The sequence below is a fragment of the Pagrus pagrus genome, assembly GCF_965226575.1.
Source record: "Pagrus pagrus genome assembly, chromosome: 13".
Taxonomy (NCBI): Eukaryota; Metazoa; Chordata; class Actinopteri; order Spariformes; family Sparidae; genus Pagrus; species Pagrus pagrus.
In genome coordinates, this window is record NC_140197.1 from 11001522 (window position 1) to 11014527 (window position 13006).

The 13006-nt window shown below is 42.3% G+C and overlaps 1 protein-coding gene across 5 annotated transcripts in view; it reads right to left on the minus strand.

Moving 5' to 3' along the window:
* grin2ba (glutamate receptor, ionotropic, N-methyl D-aspartate 2B-a) overlaps positions 1 to 13006 on the minus strand; it is a 136699-nt gene that overhangs the window by 19223 nt on the left and 104470 nt on the right. For all 5 annotated transcript variants that reach the window (XM_084371551.1, XM_084371552.1, XM_084371549.1 and 2 more), the window contains 5 exons: positions 12549 to 12757; positions 11986 to 12157; positions 6732 to 6885; positions 5287 to 5412; positions 72 to 301 (listed from right to left, as the gene is read on the minus strand). In XM_084371551.1, the coding sequence (XP_084227677.1) occupies positions 72 to 301; positions 5287 to 5412; positions 6732 to 6885; positions 11986 to 12157; positions 12549 to 12757 (891 nt within the window). The remainder of the gene's footprint in view (positions 1 to 71; positions 302 to 5286; positions 5413 to 6731; positions 6886 to 11985; positions 12158 to 12548; positions 12758 to 13006) is intronic.

Here is a 13006-nt window from a genome sequence, read left to right on the forward strand (position 1 = left end):
AAAATGTCTGCTTTACAGATGAGGAAAAGAAGATGGAGTGGCGTGACATCAAACAGATCCCTCCATCTTACCTTCTTGTCTGAGAGACCAGTCACCTGGTCCACATATTCCTCCTGGATCATGAAAGCAGCCAGGTTGGCAGTGTAGGAGGCCAGGAAGATGACAGCAAAGAAGGCCCACACCGACACCATGATCTTACTGGTAGTGCCTTTGGGGTTCTGCACCGGCACAGAGTTGTTAAAGACCAGACCCCACAGCAGCCAGATGGCCTTACCAATGGTGAAGGATGGACCGTGAGGCTCTGAAAAGACACAGCAATGGTTAAATAATAAGTGACAGATCCGTCTTGGTTTCTAAACCACGGTGTGAGACTCACATTTGGTTGGCATTAACTGCCGGGGCTCCAGCTGAGCAGTGTTTTAGCTAAATGAAACAGTCACCCAGACATAAAAGATTCAGTCATTATCTACTCATCCCCATGCCGATGGAAAGTCAGGTGAAGTTTCACAGCAGAACAGCCTTGCAGCATTCTCCTCAACAACTGTAGTAGCTAGGAACTTGTTTATTGGACGAGAATATACAAAGTCACAGAAATAGTTGCACCTTGTTGGATCCATTTGCAGGCCACAGACCATGTTTGGATAGCTGTGGCTGAAGGAATCTCTCATGCGTTCTTGATCACCCAACTTTTACATGAAGATGGACTTCAAGTTATAATGTTGTGAAGCAACAGCAAACCTGTTTCAGCCAGTAAACTCACGTTTGAAATGTTAAATACAGCAGCAAAACATGGTTTGATTTGGATGTCGTGGTTCTGACCTCATCACTCCCTGCAGATATGTTTACATGGAAATATTGGGAAGTGATGAGCAAAACAGCTTGAGTTGGTCAATTTTTGCTGTTTAAATAGACCGCCAAATTGGGAGGGTGTGTTTAGTAGAGGATTGTTGAGAGTGAGGCTGCTTTCCCAGCTTGAGTTGTCTGCCTGAACTTGCTTGCAGGCGTCGCTTCATTGAAAGAATAACACAATTGTTTGGAACCGAGTCTTATTTTGTCTGTCACTGAAGGAAACTGGCATTGTAGTCTATCCTTTGTTCTTTTATGTCTGCCTTGCAATTGTTTGTTTGGACAAGTGCTATCCAGATAACCCTTGTTATTTTGTTATCAACCACACAAAATATGTTTGTTAACAGATTAAACGTTCATTGCACAACAAATAATGATACTAATAGCGTACAATCTACAATTAAATATTACGATTACACAGAAAATGTAGATTTTCTACAAAATATTGTGCCTTTGGTCAACACTAAGAACCGACCAGGTGACAGCAAGGTATATCCCATCATCGCAGTCGGTGGAGAGCGGGTGCGGCAGGTCGCTCTAAAAAGTGCAGCTGCTTCGATCTCGTGAGGATTGTGCTGCTCACGTGCAGGTGACATCAGAGCAGGTCTGGATCAAGGCGGACACAAGTCTAATCGGCTTGAATCGTGTGACGATTGCCGGTGATGATTCTGCGGATGTCTGGCTCATCTTGAACCTGATACTTGCTAAACATCATCAGGTTAGCATGGTCTAGCATTTAGTAGAGCCTCACAGAGCTGCTAGCTTGACTGTGGATTCTTATTGTTTTATATAAGTTATATTGATTATATGAATATACATTGCACATGTGAATGTGTAATAAATATTTATGTTAGTGAAGAACTGTGTAGGTTTAATTCATCCGTGCGCTGGCAGCAGACTGGTTCATTCCAGCCATTATTATTCTGTGATTAGCAGTTGGTTCACAATGTTTGTGTGGGTATGTGTGAGTGTGCGAGTGTGCGAGAGAGAAAAAGAAAGAGAGAGAGAGCGTGTATGTGTATGTGTATGTGTGTGAGTGTGTGTGTGTGTGTGTGTGTGTGTGCGAGCGTGTGGGCGTGCATTCTTGTATGGGGCTTTTGTTCATGGACAAACTGGCTTTATCGTGCCAGATATCTCCTTTGTGAAGTTTGCGAGAAAGTTGGTTAAATGAATCGGGCAGAGACTTTACAAATCTGCAGTCATGCCATTGATACATTCTTGCGTCCAATCCTTTGAGTCCAAACTTCGATCTGCACTCTTCATGATACCAAACTCCCACAGCGCTACAAGCAGATAAAACAGGGAGGCACACAGAGGAGAGCAGCGCTTTAGGGAGGAGTACATCTTCTCCACAACATGATGAAGGATGAGAGGAATGAAAAAAAGATAGCCATTGTCTATATATAGCCACATCAGAGATGGAGTTGTGGGAAGACATTGATTTTTTTTTTTTTGTTTCTTATCTTTTTGGGTTGGGGAGATCTAACACGACTCTAGCCCCTTGCTGTCAGAGCTGACACGTGATTTTGGGAAATATGGAAATGAATGCAAATGGCTTGTTCGGTGTGAAGGAAGCAGCGCTGGAGGTGTGTTAAAACCCCGGCAGTGAGACACACCTGTAAATGATAAGAAGAGAGCAGCGCGGAGGAGGAGGTGGAGGAGGAGAGGAGAATGAAGTCATTGGGTCAGTGAGGACGGCTGGTCTATATGTGGAGGCGGCCCGCGGTGTGTTTGTGCGTGTCTCTGTCAGTCTTTGTGCACAGCAAAAAACGATTCGTGCAAGCTGGCATTGTTTCAGAGAGAGAGCATTAACCTGCAAAGCTGTAGCTGTGCCTGCTTGTTTGGTGCAAATTACTAGTTGGAGCATTACTCATCGAGCACTCTTTCTCTGGAGGACCAAATTGCTCTCCGCCATGTTCTCTGCATAGTTTGGATGCTAATTTGTCGACTTCACCAGCAAAGATAGAACATATTCCATGTTTTCATCTCTCTTTGAATGATGAAATTTGGTGGACAGATATCACTTGGCTTGATTTGGATCCACAATTCCAATTTCAGATTGTTTTTTCATTGCCAGGACTATTGCTGCTTTCATGTGCTGGTTGTAGTCTTACATCCAGGACTTTCAAGTTGGCTGCTAAACATTCTCCCATTCAGACGCTATTCATAAACCAAGAATCTGCCAGAAAATTAAACCAAATCAAACATTCAGATTTCGTTAATCTATTCATCAGTGAAAATGGTGGGAGGTGGCATGCAACAAGAAAAGGACGAAGTATTATTCCTAGTATCGGCTTTGCGTAGCGTTTGTGTCAGAAGTGTCCACGAAAACATCATCACTGCTTACAGTACCAAAAGACAATCCTGTCTCCCCCTAAATGTGCTTATATACTACAATGTGCCTGGGTTAAGACCACAAACATCATTTATTCAATCCAGGGAACGTTATAAATGTGATTCAGTCCAAAAAAATAACTCTTTCTTCTTTCTTATCCAATCCCAGATTTTTGCTTGAAACCCTCTCTTTAAACCCACTGATCCTTATGCTCTAGCTACACTGAACGTCACATATGCAGATTGTTTGTGGAGCTGATGTGCAGTTGAATAGATTTTTTCCTGGCTACACCTGTAGTGCACGAATGCCGTAGGGTTGTGTGAGTTACAGGCATAAGATGGTGAGCTTTCGTTTCTTGGGTTGTGTCTTCAGTTTTTGGATCCAGCACTGTGCTTTCTCTGAGTTTGTGTAATGTGGGTTACGTCAACAGGCTACAGTAAACTACAGTTACTAAGCAACCACCAGCTGCTTATTAAATGCCAACAGCCAGCTAGAGTCATTTCCTGTATTCAGGAAATTTAATTTAACAAAATATTTATACTTTATGACCATTTCTACGTAAAAGGGCTGCGAACACCTCACATAGAAAATATAAATAGAAGACTGGCCTAATTCTAGGCTTGTAGAGCACGGCACATATGCACCACTTATGCGCTGCTCAGTGGTATGAAGTTTTTTCGGACAACTTTTTACTTTTACATCCCTACATTTTCACACACATATCTGTACTTTCGACGTACATTGTCAAAACAGGTACATTACTTTAGTTTTAATGCATTTGAGGGGAATTATTGATTGAGGCGTAACCAGATGGAAACAGACAGAGAAGGAGACTAAAATGGGGAGAAAAGGCGTCTTAGTGTCTGCAATGACCCTGCATAGATCCTGCAGCCCTCCAACTGGATTTTCTTATTTGTGCTCAGGAGGCTTTACCAACCAAAAATGTTGGTATTAGACGTCCTGGGAATGAGACTCAACAATTAACTGTCTTTGTGGTGTGCTTACTAACAGCTCAGATATTGAATGATATTATTAGGTGAGGTTCAGTTAGCCTTGCATAGAAATGGCTGGTAGAAATGTCCTTCAGAGAGATACTATACTTATAACCTATACTTTTTTTACTTTTACCTCAGTAAAGAAGTTGAATCAGTACTTTTACCAGAGACTTTTTTTGCACAAGTATCTGTACTTCTACTTGAGTAAAGATTTGTGTACTATTGCCACATCTGGTGCTGTTCTTACACCTGGTGTAACCAGTTTCATTGATTACAGGGCAAGTGTTCTGCTGCTCCACGCACCGGCTGCATGTTTATGTGTTCAGTGTAATCAGCTTGTTAGCTAGTGAACCGCTGGACTACACGACCCAACTGTATAAAATATCTTGATAAAGCTAGCTACACCTCGACTGGCTACACCCCTAAAATCAAAGTAAATGTTGCAAATAATACTTCTGTACTTTTAAGCTGGACATTTACTTGTAAAGAAGTATTTTTTACATAGGACATAAAGGACCTGAGCAGTTCTTTCACCACTGCACACTGCACAGAAATTGTAGAGAGGAGGTCAACGTGGGCAGTTTGTGAATACAAAGTGCAGGACTTTTGATTTTTGTTAAATATTTTAAAAGACATTTCTTTTCGCGCTTCAAATAAGTGTTGACATTTTTTCTTAATATTGAGCCGTCACCTTGATCTGATGACCGTGATTTTCTTATGCTCAGTATAAATTATTTGTTTGGGCAGTGGACAGGAGCCTTTGTTTTCATCTAGATAATCTGGATAGCCTCACACTTGTGACAAAACAGATTTACTGTCGAGTGCTGAAAAGTCTCACTTTAATTTCAAAGCAATACATCACTTTTAGCAAACGTTGCAAATGTATCATTTCATTCGTAAATTCAACCTGAGTGTGCCCTCCCATCTGGTGTGTTCCGAGCGAAAAGAGTGAGAGATGAGCAAGGCAACACTGCAAGAGGACTGGAAGAGAAAGTGTCGCATCAATTTACATCTATTACCTCAAACAACAGGTACCGTGCATGTGTCGATGTGTTTGTGTGTATATGTGTGTATGTGTGTGTTTGTGTGTGTTGACCTGAGGCCTCTCACCTCTGCCGTCAGCCAGACAGCGGTTGTATCCAACAGGGCTGAAGTACTCGAATATAAACACGGCCATTGCTGACACCAGCAACAGCATCACGAACATCATCACCCACACATCTGCACTGAAGGGCTCTGGAGGGGAGAGAGAGAAGAGGGAGAGATGAAGGGAGACAAGTGAGGGGGGGGGGGGGGCGAGCATGGACAGACAGAGATTAGGAAAAGAGAAGAGATGGTCAAAACAAAAAGGTTGTGAGAAGGCAAAGGATGAGGAAGAGACAAGGGACATCAGGAGAGGCAAGAAGAGGGAAAAAAGAGCGAGGGCGGCGGAAAGAAAGAGAGGAGGGGAGAATGAAGCGAGAGAGAGAGAGGGCAAGAGAGATATGCAAATGTGGAGCGCCAGATTGAGAAGAGGAAGGAAGAGTCAGAGAAATGGAGTAGGAGTGGGAAATATAAGAGGGCAAAGAGACAGAGAGCCAAAGAGAGAATAAGTAAACAGCTAGCCACATTACCATGCACTCCAGTCTGCCTCCTCATCATACAAATGCATTAAAACTTGGCTCTAATCACTCAGTGTGTCCACTTAATCGCTTTGAGTTTGGCTTCTAAAGGTGGAAAAATGGATGTCAACCTAAAGTGACCTGACAAACATCCATCTGGCACTTGATCTGTCAGGAGTGCTGATGAATAAACATCAAACTAAAGCAACTGCTAAACTCATTCAGAAGATTCTTCAAAATCAATCTGGAGTTTCTGAATCAAAATATCTTAATTAGATCTAAAGTTGACTACAGTAAAGTTCTTACTGGTGGAAATGGGCGTGGCATGCAGCACATGATGCAGCTCAATGTACCAAACGTGGCTGGAACTGCACCTGACCTACCTATTCTGCAAATGTTTACCTTTGCACTCTGAGCATTTTAGGCCCTGTCTCTTTAAGAACCCCATCCCAAAGAGCTCAGTCTGCTCTGATTGGTCAGCTCCCACAGGCCTGAGCAGGCACCGCACACCGTGTTTCCGCATCAGCTCTGACGGTGTTTTTGCAATGACTACACATCTGGGGACATGACTGTGGGCAGTGACTGTATAGTTGTGACATCACAACGTTACAGAAGTCCTGACGGCTTGTTTAAAGGCTCAGTTTTTGGTTACTGACTGTGTGAATTTCTGCGTTGAATGAGTGTTTTGATACTGTATTTATATGGCACCTAGACCTGCTTCATAACAAAAAAAGAAAGAAATCTCACTTTCTACATTATGGGACCTTTAATGTTTTCTTCCCAGAAACCTGTAGAAAACATCACAATCCTACAAGACTGAGCGTTAGCATTGCCTTTTTTTTGTTTTAGCCTCATAGCTACAGTATCAAAAAATGTTAAATACATAGCCTTCAGGTTCCTCCTTCAACACTTCTCTGAGCCAAACCTCTGACAGCTGGTTGCTGTGCTCCTCACCTAAGAAGGCCGAGGGCGAAACGGTGCCGTTGCTACGGGAGACCATGACACTGATGCCCGTCTCGATGAAGGGGACGGAAAAGTCAATGACCTCGGACCTCTCCTCGTTGATGGTCAAGGAGCCGACGGCCATGTGGGCGTTTTTTAACACCACCTAGTAGAGAAGGTGGACAACAGAAAGAGCATCCATTATTCAAACATCCCTCATCCATCACTCAACCACTGAAGCACCGCACAGTAATGAAATCTAAATCTCAAAGAATCATTGAGGGCATGCCCTGATTTTCAATGATGTCGAGAGAAAACTCACGCAAAAAAAATTAATTAATGAGAAAACAAACGATCAGACGACACAAAAATAGGCAGCTAATTGAATGGAGGGCACTTTAAAGGAAAAATCTGTTCTAAAACTTCAACTTGAACTTTTTCCCTCAGGGAAAAAAATCCAAAAACAAATTCAAAATAAGATAGATAAGAATAGCCTCTAGTCAAAAATAGCATATCACAGCCATCAATCCATTTGAAGGTGATTGTTCTGGTAGTCTTTCCAAATGTGAGTGATTCTTGTTGAGAATTTGATACGGACAAAGGTGGACATCTTAACAGTACTAAAGGGCATCGTGCAAACATTTCAACACTGCTGAAAAACAGCTTTTTACAACGTCCCTTGCATTTCTTTGTCCATCTTGTTGTTGGTTCTGTTGTCGTTTCACTGGATAAATGAATAAAATGTGATGGAGACTTTTGGCTAAAATGTTTTAGCAACCTAAAATATCAAGAGTAAATATTAGTTTTAATGTTAGGACTTAAAATCCAAGAGCAGTAACCTCTGTCTAAATGCATCACTTTACACAGAATAAATTGTTGAAGAGGTCCAGAAGGCAATTTTCTAACCTAGCACCAGTTTTTAGAGGTAAAGAGAAAAACTTGTAGTGCTTTGACAGTTTCTCTTGCCTTCTCCATTAACATGTATAAAGCAGGCAGCTGACAAAGGCACTCTCTCTGTTAGCTGTCAAAAGGCATTTTGGGAAATGGAGGAAACGAAATCTGACATGATAGCAGATGGGACAGGTTGAGGGAAAGAGGGTACATTAAAACAAAGTGAGGAAAGAATCAGAATGAGCAAAGTGAGGCGAAGAAACACACGAGAATGGAGACATTGGAGACAAAGATAGAGCGCTGGTGGTGGAGACAGGAGGTCCAACACACTTTCCACACACAGCGCTCGGAGTGGACACTCGTGATGCGCACCAGGGGAGGCAAAGAGGGAGGAAGAAAGTGGGTTACCACAGTGGGTCATGGCTGCTTGAAATAGCCGCCCCAATGCCTCTCCTTCCTCTACCTGCCTCCCTTCCGCCACTACCTCTGCACAGGTATATTTAGCCCCAAATTTTAGAGGCCTACAGCACAGGGGTAAAGTGGGACGAGACTGTCTCACTGAGTTAATAAGGTGTTTGTGACTGTGTGAGTCAAAGCTCCAGTATGTGCTTCAGTGTTAGAGTGTGTGTGTGCATATGAGTGAGTCATAAAGGGAAAAAGACAGAGAAAAAGAGAAGGGAGCGAACCTTTGTTCTCTACCTGTGAAGTGGACCTTTACAGGCAGGCAGGGAGAATATTACACATCTACTCCACACATTATCTGCAGTTTTCAAAGTGTTTGTGTCTGCCAGCGAGTGTGCATGCACATATACGTGTGCATTTGTAACTTTTCTATCTTGTTTGTTCTGTCAGCATGTAAGAGCGCGATGTGCATGTACACTTGTGTGTGTGCGTTCAGTGCCTGAATGTGCAAACGTCTCCCCGGGGAAGAGAGAGCGAGTCCATCCAGCAGTGTACTCACTTCCTCTCTCTCCGCTCGCTCTCTCCATCTCCCTCCTACGACTTGTTCTCTACGTGTTATGAAAGTGACCCATGTGGGTGTTATTGAGAATGAGTGAGCGAGGATCTGCGCTTGTGTATGTGTCTCAGCTGGTGTGTGTGTGTGCGCTCCACTCGTGTCTTTGTGTGACTCTGCCAGCGAGGCCAAACTCATGTAATCAAGTGTATTGCCTCTAATATTTTAAATTGGGAGTATTAGGGGCAGCACAAGTCAATGCAGCCCATGAAATCTGACACTGACTGCCGGAATCCTGTTAGGACAAAATGTAGGCCGTCTCAAAGCCGTGTTCATAGATTTTTTTTTTTTCCTTTTTCGATCTTTTGTCTTTCCAAGCTGTGGCAAATTGCGTAAAGGCCCTACAGTGATCTCGGTGAGTGTCCAAGAGTGCGCCGAGGCACGTCCAAGTGTGTGTGAGTGTGTGTGAGTGTGTGTGCGTCACCATCAGTGTAGATGTCGGTCCATTAAGGATGTGAGATATACTGTAGTTTTGGCTGCATTCCAACTGGAGAAGGACACGGGTCGGTTTTGTTGGATACAGCAGATACAGCAGATAAGGCACAACTTCAGTGAAGTGTGTGTGTGTGTGTGTGTGTGTGTCTTCTCTGTGCACATATGGAAACAGTCTGTCTGTGTCCATGTGTCTGCATTCATGCATGTATTCTCTTATTTCTGTGATCATTCATGCATAAGTGTCCCCTTATCTGCATGTGTGCAAGAGTGTCCCCCCCTCTTAATGACCATTCATCTGTGGAGGTGAGAAGGAGACGGCACATTACAGCGCTTTTAGTCAGGGCCGTAGAGTTTATTACAGGTGACCACACTCACAGCTCTGTGCCCGCTAAATACACCGTCTGACTGGCAGGACGACTTAAATAGCTTTATATAATAGATTAAATGGGTCAGTTTAATGTAAATTGAACAGCAAAAGTTTCAGGACAAAATGGACACGTAATCTTGGTGGTGACTTCTGAAGGTTGTTCAAACTTCACTGTCCATACAAAGGAGCGACATGGCGTGTTTTCAACCTGTGACCTTTGGGCTACCATCGATCTGTTTGCCCGCCTTTTTTTTTTTCTTCATTAACAAATAGCCAAAGTCAGACAGTGTGAGTGCAGGTCGTTCTTATAGGTTGAAGTATGAGAACTGACAACGACCTTACCTTGGGAACAATGTCGATTAGGGAATGCTTAGAGCCCAAAGTGAACTGTTGCAGCTGACTGAACTGTGCACACCCGTGGGTGAGGTGCTTAGCCCATCTGACATTAAGTGTTAGGTCTGTTGGGCAGAGGGTTGACCCGGAAAGGAAAGCTCATAATTCAAGGTATGAAAACACACTTCAGAGGATATGAACCCTTTGGGCAGCTCCTATGGAGGCTAAATATAGCAGAGGGGTGAACACAGACTGTAACTCTGCCTCCCCTCTGATCTTTTCTTTCTTCACCTACACCAAAGAGGTAACTCCAAGAGTCTCCATGACCTCTTGGCAGGTTTAATGAAACCTTACCAGAAACCAGACTGCACACACTCACTGCATGTTGATGACAACTTACACATTATTTTGTGGGTATGAGCATGTAGCTTTGTCTTTGTCAGCGTCCAAGCACATAGGTGACTAAATGTAAACTCAAAGGGGAATTTGATTTGAGATTTAAGTTATTTGCAGATGATACAAATTGAAACAACGTTTGTATAATGTAGTAACAGAGCTGGAACTTCAAAAATGTTACCAAACTAACTATCTCTGAAATTAAGTAAGACAAAACGTATCATTTTTGGCAAACAGGTAGCCAATTTTTGGAATAAAAATTTGTGACAAGTGAAGGTGAAATTGAAAGTGCCTGAAATATTTTTTTGGAAGGAATGATAGATAACTATGTTGGCAACCACATGTAAATCATTTCAAAGCAAAAATATGAAAATATGTTGCAGTACTCCATAGAATTAAAGTGCACCTCCACCTATTATAACAATTAAAGGGTGTTTACAGGTCTTGGGGAGTAGTACTGCATATGTGTTTTTTCCAGAGGAAACTGCATGTAAATTGAGTTGCATTGTAGGTTTTGTATGTGCCAGGTTTTGAAAAGCAGTCAACTGATCTGCATTGCATTTCTATAACACTGTGGGACTCATTATGGGCAGTTACAGATCGATACAGTAGAACCAGAGATATAACCTTTTTTATTCCACACATTTTTCTTCCTTTTCAAGAACTGGCGCCTACTTTACCCACAATGCAACTTAGCCACTGAGCGACATCACTGGAGGCAGTTTATCAGATTACATGCAGCTTCCTCTGGAACCACGAAAGGCTTTATACCAATTTTTTCCCATTCAGTAATAGTCCCCAAGACCTGTAAACACACTTTAATGTGTAATGTGTCACCCTTTAAGGACTTTTATAGCTTATATTATTCACTTGTACAGCCAAAGGTTACCTACTGTTTGGAGGTATGTGGAAACACGCATAAAACAAATACAAATCCAGTAAATATATACTGTTCATTAAATTAAAGGCTCTAAAATAAATAACTACCTTGAAGTATTCAAAAGTATCTTAAATGAGCAAAAAGTCAATAGGATTTGAGAGGAATGCGCATGTTTGAGCAACAAAGGCTCAGGTTTAATATAGAAATTCATTGTATTGCTGATAAAAGTGTGAGTTTATGGAACAGTTTTTGTGAGAATGAGTGACACTTTGTTTGAAAAATGTTAAAAAATGAATCAATGGACGAATATGAACAAGTCTGATCGGAATGTCGGCATTAGTGTAGCAACAATTTCTCTAATGTTGCTTGTGATGTTAAGTAGAGAATGTTTTGCATAAAGGGTGGGTGCAACAAGCTGTAGCTTCAGCCTACACCTTCTCAGTCTGTAGGGAAAAAAAGTTTTTCTGTTGTTCATGTTGTTTTCTAGTGTTTTGTTTTGTTCGGAGTCATTTTAAATGTCAATTTCAACTCCTCTGTGCACCAAAGCCTGTTGTGTAATAGGAGCATTTTCTGGAGAGAAGTTATTCTCCTTTGCCAGACTTGTTGCCAAATACACCAGTCTTCCTTCAATATTCACCCTATTTGTCTTAAAACCACCTTTCAAATGGCAGCGAACTCAATAATGACAAGATGGTGTTGCAATCTATGTTCAAACTTTGGCAACAAACTACAAATGAGAACGTCATGTAATTTACACATGCATGATCACGACAAACACAAAGAGGCAGCTTTCCACTGACTGAACATTTAGTGCATGGCGAGGCATTCAGTTTTGGCCACTTTGAGGCTGAGTGACGAACACTGCACACAATTACTGACAGAGTGGGCTGCAAATATAGAAAGAGTCAGACGCGCCAAAAGAAAGACAAACACAAAATTCTCTCCTCACCTCTCCCACCATGCCGTTCCACGTTCCATTGATCTTCTTGCCATGTTTGCCATTAGTAACCAGGTAAAGGTCGTAGGTGAACTTGACCGACTTGGCGATCTTCTTCAGGATGTCAATGCAGAAGCCCTTACAGCAGCGCTTTATGTAGATCCCTGACTCCTTCGTCTGATTACTGCGTAGATAAACAGATGATTATTTAATCATATCTGCACTTCTGTGTGAACTGGCATGAATTGTTAATTGTTGTCGTGATTTGGCATTTCTGGCACTGTCAGTCTCACACAGATGATGTGTGAACTGATTCCACCTCTGGCTCTGTGCAGCTGCCGTGGGAAATTAACATCATTCACAGGCAAAATTTAGGCAGTTGCCAGATTTTTTTCCTCCTATTTCTGCTCTGGTCAGCTGTGCAGTAGGTAGATCTACTGTGGCAGATGGACAGAAATAACTAGCCTCTATCTATGCGTGCTGAGTTTAAGTTAATTCATGTTCTCGTTTCTCGAGTATTTTTAGCCCAGCTTCTGACAGTGGTTTGGTACGTAGATCAGAGCTTCGAGTCTCACAGTGTTTTGATCTGTTTCCGGCAGGGCACGGTGTTCCTCATGCAGGTCCCGCTCAGCGGATCCACATCTTCCACGATGACGAACGGAGCCTCCTCCAAAGTCACGATGGACAGGTGGTCGTCTTCCCTGGTTGCTGCGCCCCCATACAGTTCATAACGAGGCCACACATGGTACTTCATGGACAGGGAACCATTCTCCCATTTACCCACCTGCAGAGACATACCGCAAACAAAACACAGTCAGACTACCTTGAAAATGTCATTAATATTTTGTTTTTATCACACTGCCTTTCTGGTTGTTTGTTTTTTGTTTTGTTTTACCAGTGAGTTAACTGCAGTCATGGAGCTTATATTCTTATTTTTTTTTTCTTATTTTGATTTTTTACACCAATATAATGATAATAAAAGAGCGTAATAGTGGAAGTACACACTTTCAAAGAGCAATGAACTTCTAAATAT